Source organism: Lacerta agilis, chromosome 1 (genome assembly GCF_009819535.1).
Source record: "Lacerta agilis isolate rLacAgi1 chromosome 1, rLacAgi1.pri, whole genome shotgun sequence".
In the NCBI taxonomy this organism is placed as follows: Eukaryota; Metazoa; Chordata; class Lepidosauria; order Squamata; family Lacertidae; genus Lacerta; species Lacerta agilis.
Window position 1 is genome coordinate 94635266 of NC_046312.1, and position 24076 is coordinate 94659341.

Here is a 24076-nt window from a genome sequence, read left to right on the forward strand (position 1 = left end):
CCTCTAGTCTGCTTCTTCTTCTTATCATCATTATCATCTATTGAATTTATATACCGCCCTATACCCGGAGGTCTCAGGGCAGTTCACAGAACAAAATCAAAATATAAAACCACAAAATATATTGATAAATAGTAGAAAGTTTGTCCTTTTTTCTTAGCTTGTTTCCCTGCTGGCTATTTCTTTTTCAGCCATCATGGAAATAGAAGTAATTAGCCATTTAGCAGCTTAATACAGTGGTACCTCAGGTTACATACGCTTCAGGTTACATACGCTTCAGGTTACATACTCCGCTAACCCAGAAATAACGCTTCAGTTTAAGAACTTTGCTTCAGGATAGAACAGAAATTGTGCTTTGGCGGCGCAGCGGGAGGCCCCATTAGCTAAAGTGGTGCTTCAGGTTAAGAACAGTTTCAGGTTAAGAACGGACCTCCAGAACGAATTAAGTTCTTAACCCGAGGTACTACTGTAAAATAAAATTGCAAGGTACTGACTGTTGTGAATTTACTTACGTTTAAATAAACATTTAAAAATAATAAGAAATCCACCCTTAAACTCAAAAAGTAGGATAATTTATCTCCAATTTCATAAACCTTTGTGTGAAGGAAACAAAACCTTGTAAAGCGAAGGCTCTATGCATTCAGCTTAATCTTTCCCCCCCAAGTTGCTTTCCTCAGTGTTCTATAATTGAATAAATACTGTTTTAAAAAACTTGTAGCTAGTTCTTGTATCCATTGCCAAGATTTGAAACATTTACATCTAATAGGATAACTTCTGGAAATGCTGAATATTCAACACCTGAGATAGGGCATTACCACCTTGCTGGTTGCTGTTACCTTTGGGTACTTTAGAAGTCCCAGGTATGGCAAAGTACAGATGAGCCTTGGCATTAGCAGTCAGTTCCAAAGCCGAACTGTTTCAATGGTTCTTTTGACAGCGGCCCATAATTTCTCTTAAATACATAAACGCTTTGTTTTGAAAGCATTTTTCTAAGATTTCATGTGCAAATATCCCCCACCCCCACCCCTGTATTTTGCAGTTTTGATTGCAGGACGCTTGACCCCACTGCAAAAAGCCATTTCCATGGGATCAGCATAACAGCCATTAGCTGATTACTTAGACTGATTTGCTTATGGCTGGCTGTAGTATTTTTCAAGGCTTGTGCTTCTGCAAAAGTGTAAAACTCAAACGATGGCATGCCAATAAGATTAGTTGCATCATTGTATGCTGGTGAAAAAGATAAGCCAAAAATGCCAGGAGAAGGACAACGAAGAGGCTGTGCAGGTGGAGGGGGGGAATAAATGGGGGACAAGTTGAATGCTGTCGTACCCCCGCAAAATCTATAGTAGGCAAGATTCATTCTTATTGTAATATATCTTTAAGAAAAATCTGAGGAGACCAACCAAGTGAGATACATTTTCTGTTTTTTATATTTAAAACAATCAAAATACAAAACGAGGCATTGATTTCTAACAGAATTAAGTCAGCCATTGGCATAAAGATGACTTTTTAAATACAGATCTTTATTAAGCTAGTTTTATATTTTCTATTGATGTATTATTGGGAGGAAGGCAGGTAGAACAGCCTTATTTTTAGGTCTTAAATAGGTTGAACCTTTGTGGGTAACCTCAATTATTTGGGGATGAATAATTGTTATAGTTTCACGGTGTGAGTTAAATGTGAAATGGAAAATGACTAAAAATCCCTGCAGCCGTTTCATAGTATTCTCACAGTTTCACAGGACATTTGCCTTGCTTGCTGCTGAATTGCTAATGAAGAGCTCAATATAGCTTCTGATGCATTTCAGTTTTTTCTCTGTGGAGACTGGTTAAGGTGTTGCTGACATCACAACATAATACAGCTGTTGATTTTCTATTATGGTTGATGCTTCAGCAAGTGCCTTAACCAACTGCTTCAGCAGCTACCTGCCAAATGCCTGAAAAATGAACAGTCCGTTTGTTTAAGAACTAGGCTCTTTTTCAAAGGAGCCCTCCAGAATATTAGAAAACGGATATTATGGAAAGAGTACCTTCAGCAGCTTTGTATTATGATGCTAAATGCCAGCATGATGCAGGTATGTTAATTCTTCAGTATCTAGTTTCAATATGGTGAAAGCTTGCATCTATCTAGAGAAGTGGTTGGTGTTTGGGCAAATTTCTTCATAGTATGCTAAATTTATATCTTGATGAAACATATTGAATATGGATGTGCATAATTTCTTTACTCCTGTGCATATATATTCTACTGTGTTGAAGTTTGGAGACATTATAATGGATTATTGTTAATATAATACGAATGAATAAAACCAGTTTTTTTTTAAATGCCCCCCTCCACAATAATACACAAACTAAAAAAAGGGACAAATCTATTAAGATTTTTTTTTTTATGAAATTCTTAAAGGAACCAGGTTGCCTTGGAAAGTTTTTACATATAGTTTAAAATAAAACTACCTCCTGTACATTTGAATAGATTCCATCTGGACATGCCGTGGAATATTAAGCCTGTTTTTGTTATGCATAAAAATCCCTACATCTAATTTTTGCTCTGATGATAGTTCAGCAGAGTCAATCGTAGTGGGAAAGTGATCTTCCTTGGGAAATCTAGGACTGAAGATTTGCTCAAAATTAACACTGCAGTTAACTAGTAAACATTGTACTGTACTAGTTAAAATAGAGCAAAGTTACAGGTGGGTGCAGGCAAGTAAAGAAGCAGTATAAACATACACTAACTATTTCAAGTGATTGCAATTATGCACTGGTATTTCGTAAAAAATGTCAAATGCAGGTCTAGAACAGGTGATGGATTGCTGGTAGAAAAGAACATTGAAACGGCATAGGTTGTGTCCATTTTATGTAGACCAAAACTGATTAGCATTATAATGTTTTTTAAGGCTTAAATTCTCATACATGCTTACTGTACTTCTGAGTAAGGACTTTTTAAGTCTTTGGGACTCACTTCTGAATAGACAGGCGTAGGATTGTTGTGTAAATGGTACAATATATGGCTCCTCCCCTCTTTTGTTTCCAACAATTGGAACAGATTTAGTAGCTGATAGATAAGAACATATTAAAAGATTTAAGTTAAAATTAGAATTCAAGTTGAGTCAGAGGTATGAATAAAAACTTGTTTTTGGTGTATTTTGTTCTGTATTTTAGGGATAAAAATAATAGGAAGTACCCAGAATGTAAAGAAGGGGTGGAGGAATCTATTTATAGCTTTGTTTTTATTTTTCCCTACTGAAAATAGTATTTTGATCAGTCACTATAATAAGCAGTTTAAATGTTGTTAAAGTAATTAGCACTGATGATGGCATATATGATGGAACACTACATTCTTCTGTCACAGGCTGCAAAAAGATTAAACCAAGTTCCTCAGTGTTGCCTATTTAAATTGCAAAGAAGCATTATGCTAGTAGGCTTACACTCTAAATTTTCATGTCTCATTTTTATTACTTCTGTAATATCTAAATTAAATGCATTTTAATATGTGAGAGGAACATGTTTATATGTTAGTATTGGCAAATTAAATTGATACACGGTTGTTTAAAGGAACGTGATAACATTATTAAGATCAAATCATGTACATAACTACAGCAATACCTGTTAAATACTGCATTCGACATTATCTAAACTTAAAATGTGTTGCTATATAATGGAATGATAAATGTGAGACTATTATCTGTATACAGTAAACTCTTTTATAACATGCAGTCCAGCCTCTTTTCATTTTCATTTTTTTTAAATCTTGGAATACTAGCAGTAGTTAGTATTATTTTAATTGTTCTGTGAGTTAATAAAGAAGTTGGTTAAAATAATGCATTATTATGTAAAATTGGTAGTTGATTAAGTAGAATTTTGATGGATATGTTTTATACACTTAATAACAAAAACTAGGTTTAAAAAAGTTGTTCTTGTGTCAAATAAGTGACTGTACAGGGCTAGATTTAGATTCCTTATTATATAGGTTTGTAGGGTAGAATATGTCAATAATATCTTTCAATTTGTTTTTTTAACTGGAGCCTTAGGAAGATTCTGTGTAAGCATCTTTAAGGGTTTGGTGTCCCACCGAAAGTCTGCTAAAGTAATTCAGATATCTGTAAATAAAGGTATAACACCAGGCTTCCTCAACCTCAGCCCTCCAGATGTTCTTGGCCTCCAACTCCCATGATCCCTAGCTAGAAGGACCAGTGGCCAGGGATGATGGGAATTGTAGTCTCAAAACATCTGGAGGGCCAAGGTTGAGGAAGCCTGTATAACTTCTTCAGTCAAGAAATCAAGTTGTTTTGCTAGGAACTTAGGTAGCACCCCCCCCTTTTATGGTCCTAAGGACATTTAAAGGGATGCATGTGTATATACTGTGGTAACTTTCATTCAGGATCAAATGTCCACCCCTACCCTTGTTAAGAAAATCTGTGGAGAAAAATTCTCCAGAGTTGGGAAGCTGCAGAAAACTGAACCACTGTAGTTACTTACAAGTACCTGAGAGACAGGTTCCCAACCTTACTGTGCTACAGACTTAACTGGATAGTATTGAGCAAGTGTCTCCCTCTTATCTCAGTATCTAATACTCATTACAACAAATAAAATAAGAGTTCATGAAATGCTTTGAACCTGGTAATTATAGAGGAGGGAAAACATGGAGATAAGAGGGCTATCAGATTATTAGGAACGCTTTTGACCATGATATTGGAATTGATCCCATTTCATGCACTACAGAGCAAAATACAAGACCTTGCATTCCCACCAGAGGTTTACTAACTTTTAAAAACAATTTAATGTAGCTATGTATTTTATTTTTTGTTCTAAAAGATAGATATAGGTATATATCTATAGCCAGACTAGATGCTAAATGAGATCTTTAACTCTTATTCTTCTGACTGGTTTTCTTCATGTAAGTGGCTTTCAACTAAATTATTTTGAAGGCTGATGAAAAAAATATTGACTAGTTCTGACGGATCCATTTTTTCAAAGGTTGTCACTGCAGTTCCTATTCTTTTGTCAGATCAGGTTGGTGATGGTGGTGTTAATGTTAGAAAATAAGAGAAAAGAATGAGACCTGCAGTGACCTGTTGGTGGTGTCTTCCCTGTCCATAATAGGTCTTCTTTTATTCAAGGTTTCAGTCAGCCTGAAACAGGCAATTCATCGTCTTCTCCAGGCTTGGTGGTGGTGGAGCTTGGTGGTGGGAGTGAGGAGATGGAAACATATACAGTAATTGGATACTTGGTGATATGGAAGACCTCCGCTTGAAACCCTGGAGAACCTTTGCTGGTACAAGTGGACAGGATTCCTTGCAGGATGTATACATAATATTTTGGTTTGGCCCTGTTAGCGTTCAAACTGATATGTGCTCAACCATATCCCTCCGTAAGAGAGAATGACTGTTGATAGCTATGTGAAACCAAGTACAAATGCTTAAGTACTAATGTTTCTCTTTGATTTTTTTCTAGAGAATGTTATTTATAGTGCTGAATAATTAGATTTTTTTATTTTAAAAAAGCATTTTCCTGTTCCCATTTCCATGGTTACTGCTTTGGACTATGGTATGGCATTTGAGCGAGCAGCAGACAATCTTACCTAAGCCTTGCTAGCTAATTAGGGAATAGATTGGTCTTACTGGTATTTAAGGACCTACTAATCAAACTGTAAGCAAAATGAAAGCATTTTCACTGCTGAAAGAGCTGGTTTTTACTTGTTTCCTTTTGACTTTTATGTAGTCATGCTAATTGTACCTTTTGGCGAACACACAAGCAACTAGCAACTGTATTTTTGTATTCAAACTTTGCAAGAGCGTCAGCCCAATTGCCCGCTACGTAGGGACATAGAGAGAAATAACAAGATTGCTGGGAGGGGGGGGGGTTGGTAACAAGCTGTGGCTGCACAAAAATTGCAGGAGAATTTTATCCTGTTGTGACTAGAAGGTATTCAGAGGAAGCTCCTTGGTTTCTGCATCAATGCTGAAGATCCTACTTTGAAACTTGAAAATATGATCCGTTCTAAAAATCCTTGATGGATTTGATGACCTTTTGTTTTTCCCTAACAACATTTCAGCTAAACAACTGCTGTTGGCACAGTGTGTACCCCTTGCCTTAGGACAACCTAGTTATTCTTTTTTGGTTCCAAAACTTAGCTTTTGTGGCAAAAAAACAACACAATTGCGGACCACAAAATGTGGATTGAACTGGAGACTGCCAGAGATCTCTGTGTATTTCTCTTCTTCTCTTCTGCTACACAGTAGCGATACAGGGAACACTTACTCATCCATAACTTTCCTAGCTTCTGACCCGAGAGAGAGGACAGTGGTTCCCAAAAAGAGTTTTCAAAGATCTTCTAGTACTCTATGTGCCTTTTTCATTAAGGTTAGAGGGCTTATTGGCGGAAGCTGGCGTGCCTTTCTGTCTTAATGTGTCTGGATAGTTTAAAATCCCCAGTGTAATATATTCTGCTTCTGATGCAGTCTAGAACAGGGATAGCAACAGCACACTATTTCCTCCCCCCCCCCCACCCTTTATGACTCACAGCTCACAGATGCTTATATTGCTTTGAAATATAATTTCTTAAATGCTGTGGTAAACTGCAATTATCAAATTGAAAATAGTGTGGCACTTAAGGCAATGGGCAGTGATTCAGCCTCTTCTGGCTTACGTGAGACTTATTTTAAAAAGCACATACAGCACACAGAACGCCATGGTTTATTATGTAGGCATTGAAGGGAAAATGAATCACGGTTGTAAAACACTCCTACACAACCTTGGGGCCCTTAAGGGCCCTTGCTGGATTATTTGCAACGGAGGGAATCTCAATTATGCATTGGATTGCAGCTCACCTATTCATGGGCACTTTGGTGTGCCGCTGTCATCTCTAAATTTGTGTACCTTTGTCAGACTCTGTGGGCACTAAAAACAACCTGCTGCACTTGGCACTGGGTGTAGAGAGTGCAGCTGGATGGGACGCAGTTGTGGGCAGCCTGAGGTAGTAACATCCACCTTGGGCCTGCCCATAAAAGCAAGCTTTGCCATGGGGACAGTAAAGCAACTGGAGGGGGAGGCAAGGACAGAGGGGGGAGAAAGAGCTGTGACCCTCTGGAGTCGGACAGTCTTAAGTCAAAAAGGGAATTTCAGCTTATTTTGGCTGTCAGCTACTCTAAGCAAATTTACACAATTTGGCTGTGAGGTTGGGCCCTCTTTTAGATACATACTCATGCATGTTTTAATTGTAGGAAGTCCCATTGAATAAAGTGGAACTTCTGATTCAAGTGGCATAGGCACATACTGTAATTTTAACCATGAAATAAGTTTTTGCATTCTGAGTAAATGTGGTTAGGAGCAAGCTGTTAAGCAGGAGTTGGGGTTGCAACTGGCCCAAGTAAATATATTTCCATAAATGAAGTCAAACTTGGCAGATTTTAAATGGTAGAGTGTCATCTACAGTTAAGAGGTATTGACATCTAAGACTGCCTTTTTCTGAGAGCAGATGGAGGAGTTTAAAATGCAATCAAATCCACTCCTCACTTCTTAAAAGTATTTTTTAAAGACTGTTGCTTCTTATAATATGAATAACTGTGCTGCAGTCTTATATATGTTTATCTGGGAGCAAGTCTAATTGAACCCAGTGATGCTTGTTTCTGAATAAATAAGGATGGGTAGAATTGCACTGCACATAGCATTTGTATTCTGGCTGATCTTTGAAAACCCCCCACTTATAATTGAATTCAGTTACCTGGCAGAAATGAAATGTCATTCATGAATTCCTTCATCCATAGAAAACATGTATGTTTCTTATACGTTGCAGAAGAATGACTTTTTTGCTTTTATTGCATTAAAAATATAACCCCCCCCCCAAATAAGCATCCTTAGTACTGGCTAAGAATTGTTGCTTCACTCACTAACATAGTTTGTAAGCTGACAGTGGGACACAGTTCTGTCTACAATTTCTTAGGGAATATTGTTCAAAATTGTTTGGTGATATTTTTTTCTTCCACTGCCATGAAGTAATTTGCAACTAATAAATGGGCACAATTGTGTGTGCAGCATGCACATATCATTGAAATACCAACCCCATGCATATTTGTTGAGAAATAAATCTTACTGTTCAATGGAATTTATTCCCAAGTACGGTAAGTGTACACCAGTTTGGGCTTCTCGTCTCTCTCTCTCTATCTCCTAGGGTTACAACATGAAAAACTATAATTTATGTCTGAAGCAATTGCATGGCCCTCTGCAGTCAGTCATTTTGCCAGTGCTGCATCCCTATTTTGAAAGGAGAAAGTCAGACACTCGAATTGAATAGATATTTTGGTGTTTTATAATTATAAGGGTTCTGGCTTCCCAAACGTTCAGATTAGCAAGTGTCAGTCCATATATTTAGGATGTTGAAGAGTTTTACTGCCCTCTACTGGATAATACACTTTCAGTATTTTTCTCTGCTTTTCCTTTTATGGCAAATTGTAGCTCCCCCCCCCTACATGGATCCATTATATCTCATTATAACATTATACAGTTTCTCTCTATTTCCAAACGGAAAGTATTCTTTCATTTTGTTGGCACTTTCACATTTTGCTACAGAGTACATTTCAAATCTTAATGCGTTCCAACTGCATAGAGACATCACAATTCCCAGTGGCCTTGACCTATTTAAGTGCACAGATTTCTTCTGTGCATGAATGGGATGCAGGAAATCCATATAAGGCATAAAGTGCCACAATTTTAAATAGAGGTAATTGCCCTAATATGAATGTCGGCTTCTTTCTTATGGGCCAACACAGGTATCCTTTCATGTGAAATGGGACTCTTGCAACCCATGAGTGTATATGTACAGATGCATTGGAATGAGGTGGTAGTGCTTATACCATCCTGCCTGATTCTGTGAGCTGATCATACTGCATCTGATACCGATGGTAGAACACATTAGGATATAGTATGCACATTTTTGCCAAAGCAAGCATTTTGAAGACACAACAACGTCTGTAGCAATGAGATTCATGTTTCTATCTTAATTTGCTGAATCTCAAATTTATTATGGTTGAAATTATACTGTGATGTCTTGCAACCCAGTTTTTTTCACTTACAGTGGTACCTTGGGTTACAGACGCTTTAGGTTACAGACTCCGCTAACCCAGAAATAGTACCTCAGGTTAAGAACTTTGCTTCAGGATGAGAACAGAAATTATGTGGCGGCGGCAGCGGCGGCATTGGAAGGCCCCATTAGCTAAAGTGGTACCTCAGGTTAAGAACAGTTTCAGGTTAAGAACAGACCACCAGAATGAATTAAGTTCTTAACCCTAGCTGGTTTTACTAATGGTCATTATTAAGAATAACTTGCTAAGTGCATCTGATTGTACACTTCCCACGTTTCAAAGGCAATCTGGAAGGATACTGTTGAATGGATTGTAGAGAATGGGCTTAATGTCATGTTTCTAAAAGATTCTAAACTTTGGATTGACTTTTATATATATATATAAACTTGTTTTAGGTGTCTAAAAGGGATGGTATTTCTGATGCCAGACAATATAATACCGTCCAGGGGTCTCCAATGGTGATAAGGACATGGGACTCCTGCCAGATTCCAGATGGTTCATCACAACTGACATCTTGGTTGGCGACTGTGAAAAAGATCCTTGGATTATTTTATTTTATTTTCGTGGGAGACCACAGTCGCAGATCTACAGGATACACCAGGCAAGTAATGCCAAGCAGCTATTGATTATGTAACTCTTTTAAATTATATATATATATATATATATATATATATATATATATATATATATGTCTAAGTTTTCTACTTAACAGTGCAAATCCTTTGCCGGTTTACTCAAAAATCCCACTGTGTTCAATGGAACTTACTCCCTAGTTTGTGTCGTTAGGTTTACAGTCTTAAAAGACTTAAGTATGTAGAATGGACCTCTGAGCTGTTGACTATGTATGTATATTTTTATCCTGCTTTTTATTGTCTCCCAAGGTGGCCGATGTCAAAAAAATAAAAAAGAGAGAGATAGAAGACTTCCCATCAGGCTTACAAACTAAAAACACAAAGGGAATGGCAATGGAGGGCAAAGATAGAGGAGAGAGAGTTCTGGGAAACAAAAGCTTTTACTGCATTACTTGTGACATTTTGTGTGGCCTAATAAAGGGCTAATCCTTTTTTGAATATTTGTCACTGGCCTAACCTTACTTTTTGTCTATCTTGCTTTTATTCATTTTAAAATTCATTAACGGATTGTCTGATTTTTAAATACTGTGGATTGGATCCAAAGTATCCCTTCCATGAATGAAATGACTTCTTCTGCTAATAAAAGAATTTGAGATCCAGTAGAGGCTCCCACTGGAATAAAGGGGGAGATGATTTCCCCTTGCACCCCCATCACCTCCTGTTCTGTTCCACAAATTCATCCAATGCTCTAGAGCAGCTTTTGGGGTTCTGAAAAGGAGCATCTTATGACTGGATTTCCACTCTATGTGTTTAGTACAAATAATAGGTAAAGAATATTCTACTGAAAATGACATTTTCTTGGATCAAGCTCAAAGTTCTGTTTGGAAATCACACTGGAGTTTTAATAAATGGACTGTCACAGTTCTTACTCTTAAAGGTTAATAAATCTTGTTTGGTTTTCAACTTAGTTTTGATACTTAAAGAGGTTCTGAGAATTGTGGCCGTTCATGATGAAAGGATGTTCATGGAGAAAAGTATTTTTAAGCATGGATTAGATACTGTTCTTGTTACGGTTATGTTATATAATATGTGAGTTGGGAGAACAAAAATTATAATGGCCCCTCTTCTTCTTTTTAAGGCTCCATATTTCCTTTAGATTTTTAAAATAACCTTTTCTAATGAGGATGACTGATACTGTTACTGTAAAGGAGGGAGGTGAAACAATGAAAGATTCAGAAACGGAGGTAAAAGATAACACTGCAGTGCAACACTTCATAAAATCAGAAAGCCATGAGCGAATTCAAGTGGAAAAGGATGAAAGGTGTACCGATAATAAAAATGATGTGCAGGTAAGAGATATTTCTTTCACCTTATTTTCACCCTCATAATGCATATTGAGCAATTTCCTACTGTGAGATGCCATTCAACTTCAATGATGTTTTAATAACTGAAACTGCATGTATATATTTCTCTTTCTTCACATTTCCCTTCCCTTATCGCTTACTTGTTAGTTTGCCTTCATTTATTCCTGAATAGATATGAAGGTAAGTTTGCCAATTTTCCCACATAGGGAGACGGAGGTATTTTGGTAGCAATACACGTCTTGTTGCACCAAATTGTAGAGTTATTAGCTCACTATTAATATTGTGACTGCATGCTGCTTGATAAAACACATGGAGCCTAAATGAATATCTGTTGTTTTCACCTGATTGCAAAGTCAGGCAATTCGTCTCCATTCAGTGGCCCAAACAACACGCTCCATGAATGGAATACATGAATTTTGCTCTGTGGTTGTTCCTCTTTTTACTCTGTATGTGTGGCCGTGTTTTTCTTTCCAAATTATATAAACGGGTTCATTTCAGAAGTGCTTCAGTTTTTTGCTTACTTAAGCATTCATATTCTGCTTAACTAAACAAAAATGGAAAGCCATCTTTTTTTTTAAAAAAAGAGTAAACTTAAAGGTGGTTTAGAGGGTCTAGCCATCTTAAAAGGTTTAAATACTTTTGCCTAAATCCCACCCACCTGTCAAAGTTGACCTGTAGGAGAAGGATCTGCTTCACCAAGATGTTCCCTGACGAAACAACATCCAGCAGGTTAACCCTCTCCTCACAAGCTTGACGAGAATCATAGGATTATAGAATTGTAGAGTTGGAAGGGATTCCAAGGATCATCTAGTCCAACCCCCTGCAATTCAGGAATCTTTCACCCAATGCAGGGTTCGAACCCACAACCTTGTGATTAAGAGTTTCATGCTCTACTGACTGAGGATTAAATCATGTTGGTCAAGCAGCACCCAACAGGATTGAAACCTGCCCATCAGGTTGGCTTGCGTTGACCTTCTGGCCAATATTTTGTCATCTCAGTTCTCCTAATCCACCTAAAGCACACCCACATTTCCTCTTCCTGTGTGTGTTTATGTTCAGGCAGGCAGTTTGCTGAAGTTTGCGGTTAGCATGTAGAGGTGGCAAAAGGGGAAAGCTTAAGAAGCCCCACTGCACCACAATGCCAGGTGTCCCTGCGAAATGCAAGTTCAGTACTTTGCCCACAGTTGGAGTTGGTGGGGTGGCAGGCAAAATAGTGTGTGTAACTGCTGTGGCGGTTTTGGTGGGAATGTCTGGTAATAGTTCAGCCATCTCTTGTATGTTTTCCTCCACCTCTTCAGCCCTGCCATAGACTGTTTAGCCGCTTATAAGTGGCAGAGGTAGCAACTATGGTGCAGCCACCTGCTGCTGAGTTCCACAAAACACATTACATGGGAGAATCTGTTGTGAAGCACTCAGAAAATGGTCAACAAATGTCTCTCTTCTGCCTTGCATTGATTTGTAGGGGCACAGTGGAGCTGCTTTTAGAGGAAGAAGGGACTTCTCATAAGCCAAGTACAGAGGTCCCCTGTTGTGAATTCCTCTTCATCAAGTAATGCAGTGTTTTTCAACCACTGTTCCGCGGCACACTAGTGTGCCGCGAGATGTTGCCTGGTGTGCCGTGGGAAAAATTGAAAAATTACTTTATATATAGTCAATATAGGCACAGAGTTAAATTTTTTAACATTTTTTAACATTTTCTAATGGTGGTGTGCCTCGTGATTTTTTTCATGAAACAAGTGTGCCTTTGCCCAAAAAAGGTTGAAAAACACTGAAGTAATGGCTTGAATGGTTTTAATCCATCCCCTAGAGTTTGTCAGCAGGGGTCTGTAGTTTTAGTAAAGCCAGCAATAGATTTTTCAATGGCCTGTATTGTGGTTACAGCAACTGATACAATGTCATGTGAGTAGCCTACCCTTTCCCCCACAGACCAGCCTTTACAACTTAATGAAGCAATGCTGCAGGAAATTAGAGAAGCCCTGTTGGCCAATATTTCTAGGCAAATAAGGGAACCACGGTGCTTCCAGTACCTAGTGCTCCAGTGTCTGTATTCCAGGCAGGACTGCAGCATTTCTGCTGCTGTTGTTCATTCCACTGCCCAGACTAATGTAATGCCAGCCTCCACATGCAGTTCCAAGAGGGCAAGTCAATAGGAGGAGGTCTTTAGACTCAAAACAAGTTACTGACACTCATGTCATTCTAGACCCTTTTTTAGTTTCGGAATTGAAAAAAGGTGAACAGAGTGATGAAGCGGAAGAACACGCCTCTCGTATTCTTTCCCCTGCATGCCTTTGCTGTACAAGACATTGGCTTCACTGGGTCTTAATGACAAACCTATTTGATACTCAGTGCTACATTACTTTAGGTCTTTGAGTTCTTGAATACCTTGCATTCCTTGACATTGGCATTTGTTGAATTTTTGTTTTACATAAAGTAGAAATAGTAGTTGGAGCTGATTATAAACAATATGTGACTTGATTGTATGAATGCAATAAAATTGCAACGTTGTTGATTATAGCTTAGTCACTCATTTATGATTTGGGATAGACTGTGATACAGTTCCCCCAAGTATTAAGAGCAATAGATCTAACACAATTTATGCTGGTTTCAACATTATAATGCCTGAAGAAGCTTCCACATGATAGCTACAACATTCAGAGTGGCTTGTATGTGAATGGGGAGTTTCCTGCTATGAATGTCTGGTGACACTGTGAGAAATGTGCCCCCCTTTTAATTATTTCAGCATGCATCTGATAGGTACATGCAATAGGCCCGTGAACAGAAGTGTTTTCTCAGTGTAAGCCATGTGGAAATTACTTTTTTAATTGAGGCTATGTGGCAATGTTCGAAACTCCCATTGTTCTAGGAGCATTTTGCAACAGGGAATTTCATTAGCACAAGCAGTTTTTGAGCTCTGGGCACAGTACTACATCTAAGATTTCAGTTTAAAACTGCACTTCCCACTTCCAGCTACTCTCTGAAGAGTGGAGAAAAGACCCTCTTAAGAACATTAGGGGGGTGAGCAGGTGAAGGACTAGACCACGTGAAAAAGGAACATATTTTAGCTGCAGTTCATTCATTTTCAGCTTCGTGTTCTTGTTATAAAAAAGTGCGCCTAGACATTCTGTTGTTGCGCCCATAACTTAGGTTTAAAGTGCCATTTAGCTCCTAGCTTTCACATGTTTCTAACGCTACTATGTGAAAATTAGTGTCATGCAGAAACTCTCCATGGTACAGATACTACTAACCTCCTGGGTCCTTATCGCTTCCCATCACCTGTTGTTTTGGCATCTCTATTCCTTTAATCTTAGTTCATGAAGAATGTGATCATATTGTACACTCTAGTTCAGAAAAAGTGCTTTATAGGCAGTTCTCATGTTATTTGAAAGTAGACTGAAAGAAGCAATTTGCACCTGGTTTTTAGATTACTGTTAAAAGGTTTGCCCATCTGTTAGGAAAAGATACTAGTAAAATGAATGAGAAAGAAAAACCATTCCTCCAAATGCCACCTACTTAATACAAATTGTGCTGTTGATGATTTCTTTTATTCTAATTAAGCATTGATGCAAGCCTGCTACATGTAAGGTTCTCTTTAACAGGCCTTGATTTTCATTGTAATGATTTCAGCAATTTTAAGTAAAGAATGAATGCATCTGTATATATGAAGGGGCATGCATGGGTGGCAGGATTTTGTTTAGGCTATGATTTAGCACTTTGGATCCTTTCTCTGAAACACTACATAGGTTTCCAGATTAGGCTGTTTCCATCAGAGTGTGATTCATTTTTCCTCCTCATTCACCATTAGGAAATGTAAAAAAGAAAAGAAAAGAAAAAGAAAAGCCTTTCCCTCTCTCCATTTGACAGAAGCAGATGAAATTTGCAGGCATACTGCCAAATTACAAGCAAGGGGCTCTAGGGGTGCTAATGCTAGACACCCTTTAAGTTCACTTTCCATATGAAAACATTCCCTCTGGTTATAAGCATGACCTATTAGTCACATGTTGTTCTTCTTCCCTCCTTCACCCCATCTTGCTTTTTATGGTAAGATCAGAGATTTTATTTTTGCTTCCTACAGATACTAACTTACTGAACAATGTGGAACTTCTACCTCCGCTCTGCTCTGCTCCCATCTCTGCATGCACCTTGCACCCTCCTCTATTTTTAAGACTGTAATCCTAACTGTATATTCAGTGGGATTTGCTCCCACATAAGTGTGGTTAGAATTGGTGCCTAAGACTTTGAAAACATTTAAAGCTGACAACTTCTACAGGTGCCTACTGCATCTGGCAGGGACGCGGGTGGCGCTGTGGTCTAAACCACAGAGCCCTAGGGCTTGCCGATCAGAAGGTCGGCAGTTTGAATCCCTGCAACAGGGTGAGCTCCCGTTGTTCTGTCCCAGCTCCTGCCCACCTAGCAGTTCGAAAGCATGTCAAGTGCAAGTAGATAAATAGGTACTGCTCCAGCGGGAAGGTAAACAGCGTTTCTGTGCGCTGCTCTGGTTTGCCAGAAGTGGCTTAGTCATGCTGGCCACTTGACCCGGAAGCTGTCTGTGGACAAATGCTGGCTCCCTCAGTGGGGTACCTTTACCTTTTTACTGCATCTGGTAATGCACACCTACATTGTTCCAGTTTTGGGGCATCGGTGCTTTTGTAGAGTTATCTTATCAGGGTAATGTTATGCATCAAAAGGGCTAGCAGTGTTAAATAGGAAAGGACAAAAAAACTGTTATAAAATCTGTCAAAAACAGCACCTTATGCTTAATGTAAACCACATACTTTATGTGAAGTGAACATTTATAATTTATGCATAAAAGACCAACTGTTTTATGCATGCTACTGTTTTATGCTTGCGGTTGTATAACTTTGTTCCTTTCAGGCCTGCATCAGTTATCAAACTTGCTCCTGTAGCAGTGATCCTAAGCATCTGACTGGTTTATACAGCTCTACCTCTAGGACTCTTGGCATGATCTCCTAATCTCTCATTTGGTGCAAATGCAGTTGCATCTCACACATGCACACACTGTATTACCAAAACCTGCTGTCTCACAGTTTGTGCACTTGAAATTGGGCAAGTTCTAACAATAGGCCTGGTAGAAGCATCTTGGACCCTAGATTCTTACTTACACTTGAAAAACAACTATACATGTATTTAAAGGTCTAGCTCACTGTTAGATGAACAAACATAAAAATACCTTTTCTGAAGGGGTTGTATACAGTAGCTTTCTCCACCATCAAGGGATGTTTCTAGGGAACGATATCTTTGTGTAGTAATAAGAAGAGCCTGATGTATCAGACTACTCAGTCTGGTATCCTGTTCCTTTACATTGGCCAGCCAGGTGCCTGTGGAAAGCCGGTAAGGAGGATAGGAGGACAGTATCTCTCCCATGGTGGTTCTCCAGCAACTGATAATCAGAGGCCTTCATTCTTGGGAGAATATATAGCTATTGTGACTAAAATCATTGGCTGACCTGAGATTGGTCGCTTTCATTGAGAAGAAGACTATTAAAGCTGAGAAGAAGACTATTAAACCGGGACGCGGGTGGCGCTGTGGGTTAAACCACAGAGCCTAGGGCTTGCTGATCAGAAGGTCGGTGGTTTGAATCCCTGTGATGGGGTGAGCTCCTGTTGCTTGGTCCCAGCTCCTGCCCACCTAGCAGTTCGAAAGCACGTCAAAGTGCAAGTAGATAAATAGGTATCACTCCGGTGGGAAGGTAAACGGCATTTCCATGCACTGCTCTGATTCGATAGAAGCGGATTTGTCATGCTGGCCATATGACCCGGAAGCTGTACACTGGCTCCCTTGGCCAGTAACACGAGATGAGCGCCGCAACCCCAGAGTCGGACACAACTGCACCTAATGGTCAGGGGTCCCTTTACCTTCACCTAAACTGAGTTTAATAGTGCAGTGTGTGGAAAAAGTAGTGCCTTTGTCCTGATTCTCCTGATTTGATAATCCCGGGTCCCCCCCTGCCTTTCTCTCCACCATGTATATTTTTATATCTCTATATCTCTCCTAAGATGTCTCCCTTTCTGAATTTCTTTAGAAGTAAATAGTTGTAAAATGTAGCCCAGGCATAGGCAAGCTTGGCCTTCCAGATGTTTTGGGACTACAACTCCGACCATCCCTAGATAAGAGGACCAGTGGTCAGGGATGATGGGAGTTGTAGTCCCAAAACATCTGGAGGGCCGAGTTTGCCTATGCCTGATGTAGCCTATGACATTCTAAGCAGTAACCACTTAATATCTTTACCTTGAAGAAAAGCATCCAGAATTTCTACAAGCAATTTGTTTACCTCCAAGGGCTAGTGAACCTTCAGCTTTATCTCAGAACTTGCAAAGCAAATGCTTTCACAAAATTAAATCTTTGTTTAGAAAATGCCTTTGGGGGCTCTTCAGTTCCAAGAATATCTATGCAAAAAAATGCAAATACTAATAAAGGAAGGGGGATTTGGGATCCCAGATTTAGTATTGTATCACCAAGCATATTTACCGTCAGTTACACAATTCTTGAGATCCACAACTGAAAACAACTGTCCAAATTGGGCTGCTTTGGAATATTCCTATGTAGCGCCTTTAGAAAGATCAGCGGCACTTGGGTCTAAATACATTAATACTCCTAAGTTCCTCTGCTAGCAGCGCTCGCTGGAGGAAGTCACTAGCAGAGGGACTTAGGAGCAGTGGCAGTTGCACCAGTGATATTCCACTGAGTGAAGCTGACCGTGGTCTGTTCCTCACACTGGTCCTTGCCGATATATTGATATATCACCCAGGCCTAATCATGTGTCATTTCTATACTGGATGAAGTAGTAGTTTAGATGCAGGTTATTTCCAGACCATTTTCAACTTGTGGCAGGCAGTGGCAAACAGGCTGTACCTAGTGGCTGATCAGATTACTGTTGATATAAAGTTTGATTGCTTTCAGCAGGATGTTTTTGCTTGTATGTGTAGCAGTGCCTACTGAAGATGGCACTTTTTCTGAGGAATACAGTAAAAGGTGGTAAGAACAGTAGTTACTTTCCAGAACATAAACCCAGGCAGAAGAGTATTGGCTAAGTGGCAGCAATGTTATTTTAGAAACAATGGTTTTCTTTAGTTTCTGACAGTCGTGTAACCCCTTTGCCAGTCTGAGCTGAGCAGATGTGGGGGGCAGAGTGGGCAGGGACTTTTTTGCGCTTGTCCTGGGGTGTGTTAACTTTTCATTAGCAAGTTATAAACTTGACAGACTTTTCAATGTATACTGTACACAGAATTATTGTTCTAGGAAGGAAGGTTGATGTTTCTCCATCCAAAGATCTAACAGCACACTCTTGGGGCCATGCCTTTTGCATTTGCTCATAGGATGGATAATCCTGTAAATAATGGTCAGCATGGAATTGTTTTCTCTCTGCTGTGCACACTGGTGAATTGATTAATGCTTTTATACAGTCAGTGCATAAAGTTTTAATACAAACTCTCTTTTGTTATGCTCACCATTCAGCGGCCAGTGCAGTCTTTTGGACAGACAGGAAAAAGGTCAAAGGTACAGTAGATTTGTGTGCTGGCATGCTAAGGAAGTCTTCATGCTTGATGAAGCCTTGCTATTTTGTGAAAATATGTATTGACTTCAGTTTTGTTCTTTTCTTTGGCAATAAAGTATTTTTGTTTTTGATTTGCCTAATTTTTTTATTTTTTATTTTATTTTTTTGCTTTGCCTGTATATTTCTAGTGGCTTCTTGTTGCTAGACAGAGGAAATAGTGCTTCTCTTTGCTTAATTTTTTTTCCCAGTAACCGAAGTTGCTTTCTGCTGATATCATGATGACTTTAAAGCTTTAACTGCTTGTTCTTTTGCCTTCTCGTAATGAATGATTGTGTATTGGAAATAGTCAGCATATGAATGTGAGCAGTTTTGTTATGCGCTTGGCAGTAAGTTAAATTGAGGAAAACTATCTGTGAACTGTAGATTTTTAATTTATAAATACTTTTCTTTAGTCAAGTACAAAGTTAAAGCTAGTTCGGGGCCTGGCTGTGTGTGAAGAATCTCCTCCACCTCCCACAGCTGAAATTTCACAGGACATCCAGGTAAAAATAAAATTGAGTGTGAGACCTGAAACCTGGTTTTTTTGCTCTTTAAATAATGTTTTGAAAGAGAGCGGGAGTAGGGTTGCAGTTAGCCCTTTTGGGGAATATGTGAGCCGCTAGAAAAAGTGTGTGCATATGGATGCATGTTGGTGTGTGAACAATTTACCACGATAGAAGACTAAATCATTCCCTTGATCAATAACATAAAAGTACTTAGGTTAAGTGAATATTGTTTGCACACATGCTCTGTGTCTCCTGTGACTCATACCCAACTTTCTGGTTGACGAAGTAATTTGATTTTTGAATGTTTGTGACTAATACAGTATAGAAGGTTTAGCTCTGCAATCAATAAAGTGATTTGCAGTATGCCTACTAGTAACGTAGAGACTTGTTTCCTGACGTTGAAGCAGTCATATTTAATGTGCCTGAACTTCATGTTCTGTAGAAATACGGTACTTCCCTTGACATCATTGTGGCCTTATGAGTCCGTCTTACTAGAGCAGCATAGTGGGATTGTCTTGTAAATCTGTTTAAAAGTCTGCCCTGTGTGAGGACTCCTGAGCAAATGCAGTTGTATCATAGGGCTTTATTATAGTCATTGGCCTGGTTTGCATGGAACACCAATCCATGATTTAGTGCTGTATGAGCAAGCCCAAGGTACAACTGGAAAAGGTCTAATGAGTCAAGAAATAGAAAGTAATGGCAGGAGTTGGATGATGTGGTGCCCACTATTATGACCTAGGTGGCAGGGATTAGAAATGAAAGCAGGGTGTGTTTTATTTCTGCTGCAAAAATGTATCTGGCAGGAATATAGTTTTATCCCTTTTGCAAGTAAAAGAAGTGCTTAAAGTTGTTGTTTTGTTGTTATTTTTGAACTCACAAGCCAGGAAGTTGCTACCTTTTAAAATAAGTGTTCCTTTCAGTGTGCTGGTGTACATTCTTTGGCATGTGGTATCTGTATCATTTTATCATTTTAGTTGTCAGCAGTAATAAGTAATATTTCTCTTTAATAGCAAGGGTATGCATTCTGTTATTTGCTATGAGCCTATACTAAGTTATTTACTAAATGCAAATCCTCAGGGAAATTAGCTAACTACTTTTTTTTGGGGGGGGGGTCATGACTCATACCGTCCAACATTCCATTGTAGTAGGATCTGATTTCTACTTGCATAGTCAAGAGAGTCATATTGCAGATTTTGCAGTACAGTCGTTTTGTTGTATCTTCACAATTTGCTAAACTACAGGAAGTATGGTGTGTTGAGAATAACTTACCATAGAATAATTTTTGTTGAGCCCTGAGTAAGTAAGGAGATCAAGGCCACTGAGAGTGGAGTTGGCTTTGTGCACTGGGCCCAGAGCCAACAAAGGGTCTGGACTCCTTGTTGTTGTTGTTGTTCAGTTGTTCAGTCGTGTCCGACTCTTCGTGACCCCATGGACCAGAGCACGCCTATCCTTCACTGCCTCTCGCAGTTTGGCCAAACTCACGTTAGTAGCTTCGAGAACACTGTCCAACCATCTCATCCTCTTTCGTCTCCTTCTCCTTGTGCCCTCCATCTTTCCCAACATCAGGGTCTTTTCTAGGGAGTCTTCTCTTCTCATGAGGTGGCCAAAGTACTGGAGCCTCAACTTCAGGATCTATCCTTCTAGTGAGCACTCAGGGCTGATTTCTTTGAGAATGGATAGGTTTGTACTTAAAGTTTCTATGGTATACATTAAAGCAAGGATGTGTTCAAGACGTTTTGCAGCTTGTTATTTTCTTAGCTTAATATATTGGACTTCCCTTTATGGCAGGATAGGTGGACATTGACCAGCATGAGGAACCAAATTATATTAAAAAGTCAGAGGAATAATATGGCACAGTGTTTCTGTGGTGATTAATGCTTTTGAAAAGGCTAGTTCCACCAACATAAGATGCACTAGCATGGACATTCCCCCATGTGTCCATTGAAAAAGTCATCTTTCGTGAACATTAAAGTTACTGCAAGGTTTAATTTGAACTGGACTGAAAGACTACATTGTTGCAAAAAGACCAAAATCTGAAGCTCGTTTTAAAAGATGAATGAATGCAAAAAGTCATGTTTCCATAAATGTTTTATGACTAGTTTACACATCATGATATTTCTGACTGTGTTATTTTGATACTTTGAGAAAGTTTGGTATATATTCCTTTTAAAAGTAGACTGAACTAGTTTTTGAAATAATGGTGTTTTGTGCAGTTTATGACATAATTCAACAATTTCTGTTTTTTGTGTGCTCTATAGTAGTTATTCACTGGCAAGGTTCTCAACTTGAATTCATTTCTATTTCTTGAAGATTCTCTGGTGAACGTTGAAATGAGTTACAATTGAAAATTTAATGAATACTTTATTTATTTTGCTGCTGTTCTGTCTTTAATGGCAGAAATTAGCACTGTTCCACTAGCTGCAACTATATTGCATGTCCCTTAAATCAGATTTTTAGAGTTGTGTCCACTGTAGCAAATGCCATTTTGGAAAGATTTAGATAAACAAAAAAAGACTAAAGCAGTATGTTAAAGGTATGTGACAAATTGTTCAAAATAAAATAATAATAATCTGTATCAATGTAAATTCTGTCAAATCCAGGCACTAAAATGGGTTGTTGTTGTTTTAATAAATAAACGGAAGGAAAGATCGCTACAAGAGAAGAGTTAGCTTTACAGAATGCATTTTTCCTTCCCCCCACCACCCAGTTCTGTGTCCTTTGTTAGTTCTAGGGAAATGGGAATCTGCACCATCAACTTTGTTTTTTTTGTAAGTCCTACTGAGTTCAGTGGGGTTAACTCACAAGTAAGTGGGAATAGAATTGCCATCTAAATGCTGAAACGAATGGACAGCCATAATTACCCTGTTTCATGTAAAGTTAAGCCAAACCCATGGTTTAGTCAAAACAAAATAAAAAATAAAAAAATTCCTTCCAGTAGCACCTTAGAGAGCCACTAAGTTTGTTCTTGGTATGAGCTTTCGTGTGCATGCACACTTCTTCAGATACACTGAAACAGAAGTCACCAGACCCTTATAGATAGTGAGAGAGTGGGGAGGGTATATAAGGGTCTGGTGACTTCTGTTTTTATTTTTTATTTTGTTTTGACTATGGCAGACCAACACGGCTACCTACCTGTAACTGGAACCATGGTTTAGTGTAAACAAGCAAATGTCCAGGTTTCCATAGGGAAAATCATGGCTGCTTTGCTCTTTTTCTGGTCCTACTGCTGTTGTGCTGCTGTGAGCAAAGCCATGTTTTGACCCGACATTATGCCCCCTGAGTGGTAAGCCATAGAACAAAACTTGGTTAAAACACATGGTTTGTCTCTGTAGCGAAATAAAGCATGAGCCCAGGCTGAGACACAATGCAAAACCCAAAGCAAATGCCCATATATTTGCTTTTCTGTGCTAATCCATGTTTCTGTGCTAATCCAGTGGGCTTGTGGGAAATAAAATAATGCTAATAAATCAAATCTCCTTTTAAATGGATTGAGAGGTTCAAAGACAATGCTGTGTGATTTCTTTCTTTATTCCAACCGACATACTAGGCTCTCCGCTGCAGTTGGTCAATTGCTTAAAATGACACATTTTTCATAGTGGGAGGGAAAAAATGACAGGTTTTACTTTTCAACAGGAGAAAATTCAGATCCAGCTAACACAATCTTTTGAAAAGGAAGAGAAACCCTTGAAAGATGAAGCAGAAAAGGAAAAGTCCATTGATAAATTGCCCAGGAAAATGTTATCAAGAGGTTTGCTATCTATCGTTCTTTTTTAAAATCTCAATCTAGCAGGAATGCTGTGAGGTGGCAGTGGGGTGTGCGTGTGTAGGGTGGAGAAGTATAACTGGAATAGGACAGTGGCCTGGACCTGATTGAGAACATTTTTATCTACTCCCTCTTTCATTCAGAAGCCAGAGGGTGGGGAAAGGCCAAGGACAAAAGCTAGGCCATCGCCAAATTTATTGTATGATTCTGTGCATTTTTTGTTCAGAAGTAAGATTTCAGTGGCCATGTTTGGATAATCCTCTCTCTATTTAATAACCCAAGATATAAACAAGCTTTGTTGACTCCCCCCTCCTTTTATATGAGCAAGAGAACAAACAACCCAGGAAGTTTTCTCAACTGGGAAACAATGTTTTATAACTTGGGAAGAAGCCCTGGTTTAAAGCTGGCTTAATTTTCTGGCTTTAATATTCTGGAACTATTAACCATAGTTTCCTGGTTTGGACAAAAAGTAAATTTATAGTTAGCTCAAGACTTCCTTTCTCGCTTGTTGGCTTTCACAAAGGAAGGAGTAAAGGGGTTTCTTTTTCTGCTCCCAAGACATGTTCATATATTGGCTATTAATCCAAGATGTGGTTGGCCAAACCAACCCTCTGTCTTCAAAGGGGATTACCCCCGGTTAGTTTGGGTGACCCTTGGGAATAGTGTGGGGTATAGAGGGGGGAGTTGGCAGAAAGTGTGCCCCCCTTATTTGAGCTGTTGTACAATTTCGTATCCAACCTGGTGTGCAACTATACTTCCAAATGTGGTGTTCTGGATACTAATATGTAAAAAGGACATCTCTTAAAATATAATGAATATATTTTATTAAATAATTAATACATTTTCTCCAATTCTGGATTTTTCTTTCTTTTTTCTGTTTAGATTCTAGCCAAGAATATACAGATTCAACTGGTATAGATCTACATGAGTTTTTAGTAAATACGTTGAAAAATAATCCCAGGTAAAGAGGTGGTTGTTTGTTGTTTTTAAATTCAAATTTTCTTACTCATTTTAGTTTGTGGTACTAGTAAGTGCCTCAAATATTGCTCTGGGACAGTGGTTCCGAGCTAGCTCATAACTGTGGAAACAAGTTTTGAAGACAAGTTTTTCACATGACCTGGACAGCTGAGGGGTATGGAATGGTGCCATGGGTGGGTTACGCAGACCCCAATTAGGAACCACTGCTTTAGGATGTCTTGTGTAAAGCCTTAAAATATTTATAATTCTGCATCCTGCTGCATCAAAGCCT

At 38.9% G+C, this 24076-nt stretch overlaps 1 protein-coding gene across 3 annotated transcripts in view; it reads left to right on the forward strand.

The window, feature by feature from the left end:
* Positions 1–24076, forward strand: part of R3HDM1 (R3H domain containing 1) — a 76078-nt gene that overhangs the window by 20010 nt on the left and 31992 nt on the right. For 2 of the 3 annotated variants that reach the window (XM_033163944.1, XM_033163953.1), the window contains exons 2-7: positions 9466–9671; positions 10781–10991; positions 18480–18521; positions 18972–19061; positions 22698–22812; positions 23710–23788. In XM_033163944.1, coding sequence (XP_033019835.1) covers positions 10821–10991; positions 18480–18521; positions 18972–19061; positions 22698–22812; positions 23710–23788 — 497 coding nt within the window. In that variant the 5' untranslated portion in view covers positions 9466–9671; positions 10781–10820. The remainder of the gene's footprint in view (positions 1–9465; positions 9672–10780; positions 10992–18479; positions 18522–18971; positions 19062–22697; positions 22813–23709; positions 23789–24076) is intronic. The other variant, XM_033163963.1, reaches the window with a different exon arrangement.